The sequence below is a fragment of the Seriola aureovittata genome, chromosome 9 (assembly GCF_021018895.1).
Source record: "Seriola aureovittata isolate HTS-2021-v1 ecotype China chromosome 9, ASM2101889v1, whole genome shotgun sequence".
In the NCBI taxonomy this organism is placed as follows: domain Eukaryota; kingdom Metazoa; phylum Chordata; class Actinopteri; order Carangiformes; family Carangidae; genus Seriola; species Seriola aureovittata.
In genome coordinates, this window is record NC_079372.1 from 20,413,746 (window position 1) to 20,426,675 (window position 12,930).

At 40.5% G+C, this 12,930-nt stretch overlaps 1 protein-coding gene across 3 annotated transcripts in view; it reads right to left on the reverse strand.

Moving 5' to 3' along the window:
- cfap74 (cilia and flagella associated protein 74) overlaps positions 1-12,930 on the reverse strand; it is a 52,113-nt gene that overhangs the window by 26,279 nt on the left and 12,904 nt on the right. For all 3 annotated transcript variants that reach the window (XM_056385818.1, XM_056385817.1, XM_056385819.1), the window contains 7 exons: positions 9,751-9,817; positions 8,918-9,007; positions 8,380-8,565; positions 8,076-8,208; positions 6,499-6,614; positions 5,103-5,225; positions 4,861-4,982 (listed from right to left, as the gene is read on the reverse strand). In XM_056385818.1, coding sequence (XP_056241793.1) covers positions 4,861-4,982; positions 5,103-5,225; positions 6,499-6,614; positions 8,076-8,208; positions 8,380-8,565; positions 8,918-9,007; positions 9,751-9,817 — 837 coding nt within the window. The remainder of the gene's footprint in view (positions 1-4,860; positions 4,983-5,102; positions 5,226-6,498; positions 6,615-8,075; positions 8,209-8,379; positions 8,566-8,917; positions 9,008-9,750; positions 9,818-12,930) is intronic.

Below are 12,930 nucleotides of genomic sequence, written 5' to 3' on the forward strand. Positions count from 1 at the left end.
AATAGTTAGCATTATGTATTTAGCATTTAGTTTATGTTGTTTGTTAGCTTGTAACTGGCAGTGGCTGACACAGTGTTAGCAGTTGTGCTAATGCTAGCTCTCTCTCTCTGTACTGACAAGATTTTAAGGTTTATTTAGCTCCGCCCCTGCTAGTTGACAGGATTGGTTCCTTAGGTTTGTGACGCAGTGTTCAAGGTGGAAACACTAAGTCATGGTGTTAAATGATTATTTCACTCATCATCTTATATTATATATAAAAACATCATATGGACGTTAACGAGGTGAAACACTGGAGTTTCATCTTTAAAAGACACTGAAAACTGTATGAAAAGACATGACTTGGGAAACTTGGTATTTTCCTTGGGTTTGGTTTAAAGTGCTATTTTTACAGCCTACAACATTCACCCACATCTCTCACTCCGCCATGTGCTGCTGCTAGCACCAGCTTCCACACTGTGACTGCACACCCTTTGTGTTTCTGTCATTTGTCTCCAATAAAATAACTCTCCGGCACGTGAGCGTGGTGTGATTCCCCTTCCTAGTTTGAGGCAGTTTACTCGGGAACCTCTGTGTTCTGTGCGTCATGGCCCTGTCTCTCCTGATGTTTGGAAATACAAGAGGTTTTTTTTCACACAATAAAGGCAAAAGGCTCAAGAATAATTTTGAAAAAAAAAAAAAAGGTCTGTGAACCATTTTTTTGGCGTCTTCTGAAGCTCAGACAATGATTATAGTGTTAGAGAGAGAGAGAAACAGCAAAAACAACATAGTCGTTTACTGTTTCTGTAAGATTCCTGAAAAGCTGACAGCGATAGTGACACGTGATTGTTGAGTGAAACAGTTTCAGGTCATGTTGCAGAGAGATTGCCCGTGTTTAGTCTGAATACCTGAGTTATTCTGGACTGTGAGTGCCCACAGCTACAGCAGTGCCTCTGCCCTTTTTTGAAAGGGCCAGGTGGCTGCGCTTGCTTACTCCACATGTACTCAAAAGCCTCACGGGATACCAAGCCTTCATGGCAAGGGTTCTAGGCAACTATCCCCACAATGCAGCACTGTCAGCTTTATACTGAATAAAATATAAAAAACCAGCTGGAAGAATAGTTTTTTTCTTTTCTTACCATCTAATGTTTCTATTCCTCAAGCCAAAGAACAGAGGACACAGGTTGGACTCTGACAAGGTGCGGTGGGAATATTAGAAATGCAGTAAACAGGGAAACCGAGGACAGAATGCTTTGTGTAGCCGGCTGGTTGTGTTTGTTTGTGGCCTGAGTTTGGGCAGGGATGCTCATCTCCCCAGCAGGTGCCAGTGGAGGAGGGTTTGAAAAAAAAAAAAAAAAAAAAACTGTTCCTAAAAAGAAAAACTGCCAACTGAGCTCAGAATATTTCAATCATTGGCTCACAAGCAAAAGTCAAACACTGCACATTTTAAAGCCTCCTAAAAATTCTTTCAATTAGTCGGAGTGATATTCAAATCACTGGCTCACAGACAAGAGAGACATATTCAATTATGCGTGTACTGTTCTCTTTAAGAATCTGTCACAAACTCCGGAGGACTTGTGGGATATCTACTCATCTACTCAAAGGGAAAAGTGACAAATCGTATGATGAAAGCAGCAGCTCTCTTATTGTTTCCCCAAAAAGCCTGCCAAGTTATTTTGTGTTCAAATTACTGTCTTGGAGGCAGAGTGACATATTGCATAGTTTGCTGGTTTCAAACTTCAAAGCTGCTGTTCACACTGATGCTGTCATCGTCATGTTGTCACATGTGCTGGTTTGCCAGCGCACCAGATGGCACTTGTCACAAATACCCCACCCCCACACATGCACTCCCTCCCCCCCGCGTGATGTGACACAATGACTGGCTAGGTGGTGGACCACACGCCTGTTAATGTTAGTCTTAATCTCCTCTGTGCATCATAATGTATCACATCCATAATCAAAAAGGATTTACTGTTGTCCCGTGCTATTGTGTGGGCCAGGGAGCATTGTGGGGATGTGAGCTTACCGCCTGCTCCCTTCCATCATCCTCTGTTTAGGAGCATTTATCAGCTAATACATCTCCATTATGTCACGTCCGCACATTTGTTGAACATCTCAATACGGCGCTCAGTCGTGAGCGTAGTTAGGCGGAGAGTTTTATGTTGGGCTGGCTGAAAAGTAAGCTGGCCTTGTCAATTTTAAGGGATTTCCATGAGCCGTTTTTCTGTGAAAATGCCTGCTTTGGCAGAGACTGAGTATGTAAGGGGGTTTTAGTATTGCATTCAGCAGATAAGCCAGCGTGCCACGTCAGCAGTCCATGCTACTTTCCAAACTCTACTCCAAGGACGTTGGATGACAACAAATAAAATGATTAAGTATGACCGGCACCACTCATTTCTGCAGGGGTTTTATACAGCCTCTTGAATGTAAACACTCTGAGATAGTTTGTTATGATTAATAAAACTAAACTAATGCTTTAATCAAGATTTCAGAGCTTCAAATTTCAGTTTTTTTTTTGTATTTTTAAGATCTAGAATTTATTTAATCATTTCAGGTATTTTTGATTTCATCTATCTTTTTGTTATTGTTACAGTCTGTGACAGAATGAGTATAAAGATGTTTTTTCACACTGTTTTGTCAGTGCCTCTGAGAAGTGCTGACACTGTGTGGGAGTTCACGACCTTCTTGTCTGCATGACTTCAGTCTCCTACACACCTGTCTACCAGGTGTGTATTAAACACTATTCAACATGACTGTACTGGTGTTGGCTTCTCTTTTATGCTGCTCGAGCTCTCAGGACTAGCTTCCCTGCTATCAGCGACACAGCCGTTAGCATCCTCGTCACTGTCATCAGATTGCGTCCGTATGAAAGACGTCTGGGGTCGACGTCTGTCCGTCTTTGGTTTTTAGAGGGATTTATAAGACATGTTGGAAAGCTTTTATTGCACTTAACGTAACGAGTTGTCAACCTGTCTCTGCTGTGCTCTGTGAGTGTGTGTGAGTGTGTGTGTGCGTGTGTGTGTGGGGGTGGGGTGGGGCAGTGAAACAGAAAGCAGAGCAGAGAAACACCACCGTTAAGACTCTCACACTGAGCTGAAATCAGATGAGTGCAAATAAATTAGGTAAATAACAAATAAAACTTTCTCCTGACATGTTTCAGTTCAACACTTGGTAGCTGACAGTCCACAGTCATTTCTCATTAGCTTGGATTGGTGAATGCTGTTTCCCTTTGCTGAAGCAATTCATTCTTTTGGGATATGCGATGCAGTCCTGACTTTCCAGACAGTTTACCACATTATACATGTTTTTTTTGACAAAATGCTTCCTCCAGTAATACAGCAGCCTTTTTATCATTTTGAAAGGCCATCATTTGCCCCATGTTGCCTTGACAAGCCGTACAGTATATTAAAGTGGTGATTATCATAATGACACTGTTTACTGGCATGCAAATAAACCCAACTTTCCTATGTAGCTGAATTTGCAGTTGCACAGTTTTGGTGCCGGAGGGTTAAGTGTCCTATGGAAACTTTGGTCTAGCATTTGATTTCCCCGGCGCCGTACAATATATGGCGTCCTGTGCACCAACTGCCTGTGTCCAAAGTGATTTTACCTGGAGACTCACGATGTTAGAGAGCTCTGTGTGAACCTGTGGTTGCGAACATTTAGTCTCACTTACGTAAACTGTCCAGTAAAAAAACTACAACTCGTCCTGAAGTGAGAAGCTGGTGAATACTGTGCTGTTCCTTTGGGAAGAACTTGTATTTCTGTGTGTGGTTGTGGCACCATCTGCTCAAACTGTACATGAAAACAGAGTTCAGCCCTAACCGACATCAATACTGAAACTGATTACAAAGATAGAAGTTTAATTTATGGGTGCCTTAGTTTCCGAATAATTTCCTTGAAATTAACAATTATATAATTATATAATTTCTTCGGTACAAAGTTTACATGCAGCTGAAGATGAAAAATATGAAGTTTGCTTTTAAACAGCCACTTATAAAACTCTGGTTCACTCTTACAAACTCAAATGAGGCAGCACTCACACCAAGCGGGCAAATTCCAATTTCTTTATAATTAGCACCAAATTACTGACTCTTGTCCAAGAAACTTCCCAAAACTAACAAAGACTTTTTAATTAATTTTTAGGAAATAGGAAACTAAGGGACCCGTAAAATAAAGGGACACGCAGAGAGCTCATGTTCCAGGCCAGCTGGCCTTTAACACTACAGGTGCCTGATGTTTTAAATTAGCAGTAGTTCAGGCACATCGATCTGAAAACTAATGCAGTTCAAATAAGATTTTGTACAGTTTCTTAGCGCTCTACTTTGTCCATGTACCAGTGTTGTCTGTAATGTTGCAGATGGTTACTTATATGACACCAGTGTGGTATTAAATAACATCTTACCGACCTATCTCTTTAATCTGACTTTTCATTTAGAGCAATATAATAGATTCAGTCTTTGTTTTTTAACCATTGGTTTCATATTTATTTTTCATCCCTTGTGTTTACTTTATGTTATTGTGTTTTACTGATTTTTTCAAATTTGTTTTTAACTTTTTATTGTTTTGTCTTGCTACATGAAGCCATTTTAACTGCGTGTTTGTATGAAAGGTGCTATATAAATAAAGTTGAGTTGAGTTGTTTTTATGAGAAAATAATTCATGTCTTATTTGGTGAATTTGTTTAGAATGAGTGAGTTTATAAGTGTGCTGCAGGGATTTTTGTTTTACTTCATGAACACGTAGTATTTTACAGTAAATACTGTGTTTTGTTTTGTGGACTCACTAAGAACCTTTAGGTCGTTCTCTTGGGTTTTCATTACAACCTGTGCAACATGCATAAACAGATTTTTCAGCGCTTTTTGCAGACGCTCTGGAACACACCTGCTCTGCACCATGATGCTGTCTTGATAGAGGCGGTCAAACATGCAGATCTTCAGATCAATGCTGGGCTGAACCACCCACACAGGGATGCTGACGGCAGTGCCCCTCACCTGGATGGGTATCTGTGTGAAACAACGAGTCTTCAATTGCAAATGATTTACATAAAATAACACTGATATGAACAAAAAATCTTGCTTTTCTATCTGTGACATTCACAAGACAATGAACATGTTGAGTCTTACTGGTTTGTTGGATGGGTCGGAGAACTTGATGTGGAAGTCTAGTGTGGCCTCTCCTGGAACAGTTGGAGTGAAAACAACCTCCAGTTTGATGCTGTCAAAGGGTCCGATCTCCCCCTCTGTAACCTGAGGGAGGGGTACATCAAACAGAACAGGCAAACATTTGGTTCTAAAATATTTTATTTTACAGCTCAGTGTCTCTGAGAAAGATTCTACAATCACTCTAGAAGACAATGTTAAACAACCAGTTAAGCTTGGTAATGAACATCAGATGAACCCAGTGGAAATGTAAGCTCAGACTATGACCTCTACAGATTTTCGCTGAGCTTTATGAGCTTTCTCTGCTTGAATTCTGATGGTGAATTAATGCCCACAGGACAGAGTTTAGTTGAACTGTTTTACTTCATGGCACAAAACCATTTCTGACCATATACAGGAAGCTGAATTCTCTCAGATGAGCAACTTTAAATGACAGTAAAATGACAGTGAAAGGTGGCGTGGGTCGTCTGCTCTGCTACAGAGCATCAAGCTTGTGAGAGCAATAATAACGAACTAGAGAGAGCATCTGCCTCAGTGCTGTGGAACCACGATAGCTTGATGGATAATCCACCATTTAAGACATCAGCCTTCAACCATAAATTGTGAAAGTATCAGTCGAGATGACAATGATCGAGCCGTTGGCATGCGGGCACACGCGGTACACACACCCAAAACAAGCACAGAGGGAGAGGCGATGCACCATTAGCTCCCTGCCAGAGAGATGTAATGTACCCTGAACTACTCCAGAACTTCACATGGGCCACGAGGCACAAACAGCATCAGCGCTAAAACAACAGAGTCTTCCACAGACAGAGGGGATTGGCTCATCGGAGACAGAGCAGGTGTCTCTCTGGTCGTCCAATCACACCTGGTCAGATCCATCAGAAGCAGTTCGTTGAGTTCAATATCTTCATATATGACAATGTTCATACCAACAGCTGCAGAAGATCCTGAGCAAATATATCTCAATGATAAACAGATACATAATGTGTATGATATTTGATCTAAAGTTAGTTTAGTCCACGTGTATCTCAACACGACTGACAGGCTACAGCTACGCTAGCAGCTCTGTGAGGATGTGCCTTGGCACTGCACTGCTATGAGCTAAGTGCTAAGCACTTAACATGCTGTTGTTAAGGAGCTATAATGTTTATTATGTTCACCATCTTAGTTTAGCATGCTAATTAGCACCAAACACAAACCTGATCTTTTGACCTGCTGTTGGTGTTTGAGGAAATGATCTAAGTGATATAGGATTCATCCTCTGAGGACTAAAAACGTCTGAACTAGATATTGATGTCAAGATGACGGCGCTCACCTGGTGCTCGATCTATTTACCTTTCATACTACTACTACTTACATTTCCTAGACTGAAGTCATTGGTGTCGGGGGGGCTCTCGTCTTCCTGGGCCTCTGCATCGGTGGACACACAAGCCTCAGGGACGGCCTCTGGAGCGGCAGCTGAAGCCTCTGACACTGTCACACATCGACACACAAAAAAATTCAACCAGATGGTGGCAGCGTCACCATCGTCAGTACTATCATACCGTAATAGGTAAACTTTTTCCTGTTGGCAGAGAGAGCATGCACTTCACATAGTTCTTAAATATGAGAGAGGGATGAGCAGACGTCATGAGAATCCTGACAGGTGTAAATAAATAAAGTACCACTAAAAGCAAGAATCTCAACACTAAATCTGATGTGACGTATGTGATGTAAAAAACAAAGCTTCAGTCCAAAATGTAACATCAGCAGCCGGTTGGCCAAGAACAACCTCTCTTCACAATGGCAGGTGAAAAAAAGAAAATAGAAAGAGCCACTTCAACACAGTTTTTTCCCAAAACTAGCAGAGCAGAAGTAAAAGACTGAACAGCTTATCAAAGCATCAGTGGAGGAAAGTGCTGAGTGCAGCGATGAGACTTCAGATCTGAGAGAACATAAAAGAGAAGAAGCCTCCTTGGCACCAGCTGTGAGAGCAAGGTGAACCCTCTGCTTAATGTGTGTGTGTGTGTGTGTGTGTGTGTGTGTGTTCTTTTGCTTTTCTTATTATAAGAACCAAATGTCCTAACAGGAATAGAAAGATGAGGAAAATCACACAGTTACTCTGTCACTGTTGCATATAAATCATTTTCAAATAGATCTAATGTTGTTTGTTTTTTCAATACAAAATATCATAAAACAAGATTATCAGTTTACAGCTATGCTAGTGGCTCTGTGGGGCTGAGCATTCCTTTGAGCTACATGCTAATGTCAACATGCTAACATGGTCATAATGACAATGCTAACTAGCTGATGTTTAGTGGGCATCAGTGTTCGTCTTAGTTTAGCATTTTAGCACTAAACACAAAGTACAGCTGAGGTTGATGGACACATCGTTAGTTTTGTATGTGTTTGGTTATAAACCAACCTATTAAACAAATTAAAATGTTGACCTTATGATAACACTAAAGGAACAGCTTTCAGATCACCAAATATATGGATGTATGTGTGATAATATATAAGGATTCATCCTGATGGGAACATGAATGTCTGTATGAAAAATTCATGGCAATCCATCCAGTAGTTGTTGAGACATTTCCATTTCAACCAAAGTGGTGGATTGATGAACATACAATATACAACATACTGCTGATTACAAAAAGACTATTATTACTAAAAAAAAAAAAAAAAAAAAAAAAAATATATATATATATATATATATATGGGTGAAAAATATCAGCTTCAAACATATTTTGTAAGGCACAAGGTTGTTTTAGGACGGGTGCTTGGTACTTGGACAAGGGGGAAAAGAATGTAGAGACAGTCCCAGATTTAGTAGTATCGGTCAGGTTCAGAAGGGCTGGGGCTTAAATGTGCAAGTACAAGTTCAGGTTTCATTCTTGGGTCCATGCAGGACTCTAGTTCACGGTATAAACTGGTTCTTAATATGTAAGATACCTTCGTGTGGTTTCTCTTGCTGCGACGCCTCAGAAAGCTCCTGACTCTCTTCTTGCTTTGGTTGGATTCCTCCGGTGGACGCGGATGCAGAGCTCTTTCGACTGTCAGATGTTGTGTTTTGACTGCTTGTCTCCTGTCAGCCAAATACACATTGGCATTATTTAGCTTTTACACATGAGAGTTTATTCATATGATTGTCTTTAGACCTGGTAATGTTGACCGACTACACACTCCAGTCACCCTGGTCTCTAACTCAGCTGTAGCTGCAATGAAATTCACTCCAACACGCTATTGAAAGTCTGACCTGGCACGTGTGGGCAGAGTCCTGAGATGGCAGCTGGACACGGACGGCTTCTGGACTGAGACGTGTGGAGGTGTCCAGGCTGAAGAGTGTGGCCAGCGCACCCTTGTTGGTCAAGGTGAAAGTCCGTGAAATAGTCTGGCCCACCACGTGTGAACCGAAGTTGATTAACTGGCTGTCAACCTCCAGCTAGAGAGACGATATATTCACATGCAGTAATTATCATACGCAGTAATAAGCTGCCAGCTTCGGTACATAGTTTTACATACATTAATACATATACGTGAATTGATTAAATAAGACACAGAGTATAATTAGACTGTTATATTGGGATAGATAGGCAGTCAGTGCTGTTTTTCAATAATCATTGTTCCTACTTGGCAACTATATTTGCCAACAAAATCCATCTTACATTAACAGGTATTCCTGTACAGCAAGAAAAAAATGTCCTTTCAAGACAGACAGAACGCTATGAGACAATTACAGAGTCATTTATAATGTCCAGTAGTTGTCTCCAGGTTGGCGACTGCACACTACTCACATCACATTTCTTTATGGTGCATTTGACAGGCACAGAGAAGGGACCTGCTGCTGATGCAAACCGAAGCTCTCCTTCCAGGTCCTCGTTGATCTGTAATGGATCAGATAATGGAACAATGCGTTGCTTCAAAACAGCGTCAGCCACATTGCATTTAGTTCTGAATGAAGGTTTGACTGTAGATTAAACATCAGATGTTTGATTCTAAAACAAAAGAGTGGAGCGACAAGAGAAAACACATGATGACTTGGCTGAGAAGAATCAGTTGTAACAGCTGTTTGCACGAAGTTCATTCTCTCTAAGATTATTTTTTTCGAGGTACACTTCATTATCTCATTTATCTAATTTGTTAACTAAACCCATCTATGCTCAGCTTTGTTCCAATTGAGCAAAATGCTGATACGCAGAAGCAAATTTCACGTTTAAACGGCATCAACGCCACTGAAAAAACAGGCAGATGCTATTTGCACCCAGGGTGAATAGCAAATGTGGCTATTTACACCTGAGTGTTAAAGCTCTCCTGGACAAAAAAAGTATTTTGGTGCCAAAACCTTTCCAAACTGAAACTGAAACTTAAAGATAAAAGAACAAACTGAAATTTATGGCGCTTATTAAACAGCGCACTGCAACAACATGTGCCGTGGTTTACGCCATTTTTTAACGGTGCAAAGCCATTGAGTGTTTCTTATGGGTATAAATAGCTGAATTGTTAATGCATGACAATTCTCACCCAGATGCAAAAAGACACTACAAAAGAAAAAGAAAAGAAAAAACCCTATGAGTCTATTAACGGCAGCATGTAGTGTAGGTGTAGTGGGAGTAGTGATGTGACTAACCATAGGTTGGAAAACAGCCTGCATGTCACAGGACATCCCAGCACATAAAAAACCAGGAGGCTCAAAGCTGAAACACAGAGCACAGGGAGTTATGAATAAGGCAATTTGCATTTTTCATAATATTGCTGCTCCTATTATTCAGCTTGATATTACACATTTGAGAGGTTGAGGTGATATTGCTCAGAGTAAAATACTTTATTTAATAGACGTGTTTCTGATGATTAACAGAATGTAAAAGCACTGTTTGCTTGTGTGTTGGTACATGTGTTGGAGTCTTTGCAAGGCCTCACATGCAGAGCAATAACACAAGACTCAAAGGAAACGTGATGATTTTAAAGCTACATAAAAAGAAAAAAAGATCAGCAGCTTCAGAGGAAATGCTGATATGTGATGAATCTTCTGAGAGCGGAGAAGATGAGCGTTAACTGAGGTCATGGGTCAACTTGATGCTCAGGCACAGAAAACAAAGAGAGGAAAAAGCTGTTGCTCCATATGAAAACACTGCAGTGTGGAACAGAATGGTCTGGTATTTAATTCACAGCCAAATCTTTTTATAACGCACTGCATAACGTACCGGGAACCTAAAGAAACACGAGCACTGTGAGCTATTTCAAAGCAACATGTGTATCTCACGGCACATGTTGTATGCCAACCCTAATGCTGCCCTGAGGAGCTGGATAACTCGCCGCCCTTCCAGAGACACAAGAAGAGGCCACGGTCAATACGAACATGGCAGCCAGCCAGAGCAGCAGAGAGGATTCTCAAGATTCAACACATAAACAAAAATGTTAGACATTTGCAACCGTGAGCAATAATTAGGAAGCAGCAACAGTTAGAGAATATAATGGATTAGTAGATCTTATTAATGGTGTCATTCTTTTACAAAGTTAGAAAATTTGAAATCAAAGAACAGTCATGCAGCAGCTACTTTGTCATGCACAGATAATGAGGTATCTTCTGATGTTTTGGCCTGAAGGTGACACAGGACGAAAGCCGAGTGTCCAAAATGGAAAAGGGTTCATATGAGTTTTTCTTTCTTTTTTCTTTTTTTTCACATCAACTTTTCTAACTCTGTAAAGAAGGAAAAGAAATACCATGGTTTTCGTTCTCTGGCTATGAGGTGCTCCAGTCAGTCGCTCACTACAAAAATTGACAGCATGTCTCCTAGCAACGCCGGCTCTCCGATGTCAATCAAACAGTGGCATGGGAAACGGCCCTCAACAAGCCTGAAGCTGAAACTGTTTAAACAAACGTGTCCAAAAACAATTTTACCCTCTTATGAAAAATAGAAAAGGATGAATAATTGCTGCAATTTCATGTGAGTTTATATTTTAGAGTTGAAGTTTTTCTTTTACTTCAAAACAATTTAAGTACAGACACAAAGGATCTGTATATGTATGGATGATTACAGTATGTAAATACATGTATAGTTTTAAAAGACAAAAAAATTTTGGCAAAACAAGTTCAACAATATCAGAAATGTAGCTGCTGAAGACATTTTAAAGCTCCATATTTTCTTCTTCTTCTGTATTTTATTTTGAAGTGTTGATCCATAAGAAGATATATTTGTTGTTTTAAGAAAACAAAAGCCATCTCAGTGTAGTTTTAAATCTCCTCTATCAGGCTTCTCTCTGGAGCTCTAGTAACAACAGGTCGGTGAGCCAATCAGAAGAGAGGAGGCTCTGAGCCTCTCTTCTGATTGGCTGACTGTTTTCTGAGTGATCGAATAAAAATAAAGCAGATTTCAAGCAAAAACACTTCAAAGAAACCAAATCCTGCAAGGTTTGGATGGTGGGTCCAGGTGGGCGGGGCTTGGTGACTGCTTTGTTGTGACATCACAAAGTTCCAGAAGCCATGACTCCTGGTTTTAAGGCTCAGTGTCTGACTACAGGCTGTGTGCATTTCTCTGTGGACTGAGGCTTTGATACTTTCACAGTATTAATATAGAACCTAGACCTGATCTATAATCACACTACACATGGACAGAGACCTTTATACTATATGGACCTTTAACTGCAACAGAGAAATGATAGAGACATGAAGCAACTGAAACGTGACTCAGGCAAAAATTTACACAACACTTCAGTGGAAATTGTTATGAAGTAGATGGTTGAAAACATATAGAGACCATCAATCCTGTGAGATGACTATAACCACAAAGCATTTTAAGAATTGATATTAGCCTCTTCTGAAACAGGCATGAAGCTCTTTTGATAAAGACCTCTAAAGGCACTTTACGCATGGTTGTTGCATAGCTGGAGACATTTATCATAAATTCCTCAATATTTGCACACACTTGCAAATGAAAAAATACTTTGAAAAACAGTAAAACTCTGACATAATTAACTATCAGTGCATACTGTTATCAGCACCACTGGGCAGTGGAGCATTAGGTTGGGTTTAAGCCAGTTGTTTGAAGTTGCTGGTCCAGCTGTCGGGTGAAGAACTTGGACCAGGCTGTGCTGAAGCTGCCGTCCAGCTCACCACTGTGACCTGGACGTGTATGAAAGGATTCCACCTGGTTGAGTAAGTCTGGTGGTAATTATAAATATCAGATTGTACTTTTATCAGTTTTTTTCTTTCTTGGCTAATTTCCTCCCTTAATGGTGCCATTCTTCTTTTTCCTAGCTTCAACACAGGTGGTATGAAAAGACGTGAAGAAAAATAGAGCAGCTCACTTGGGATTAAACGCATGTGAGGCAGTGTTTCAAGAAGCCTGCTACAGCCCTATATAAAGTGCTGCAATTGAGGCCATACTGTACAGTATATCCATCGCAGTACACTGAAGCGATGGAGCCGAGACCATGGCTGTACAGTATTACTGACTGTGCCCTGTGCTCTATTATACATTCTCCTACAGTAAATCAATATCCATTCACAGTTCATCGTTCAGTTCAACAGAGCTAAAACACACAATCTACAGTTGAAGCATCAACACTCCAACAATGCGTGCGAGTATTACCTACACAGTATAATCTTGCTGTTGTACTTGTACTCTTATTGTTTCTGTTTGCATGTGGTGGCGACATCATAATGCAGATCTCTGTAGTGCAGTTTAAGGAACCATTTGAAAGCCATGTGAACATATGTGGATTGTTTTAAATACAAATAATGGATTTAAAGGAGTTTTGACTGACGCTCATATTACATTATTTCTTTATGGAGTGCTAGACGGACTAC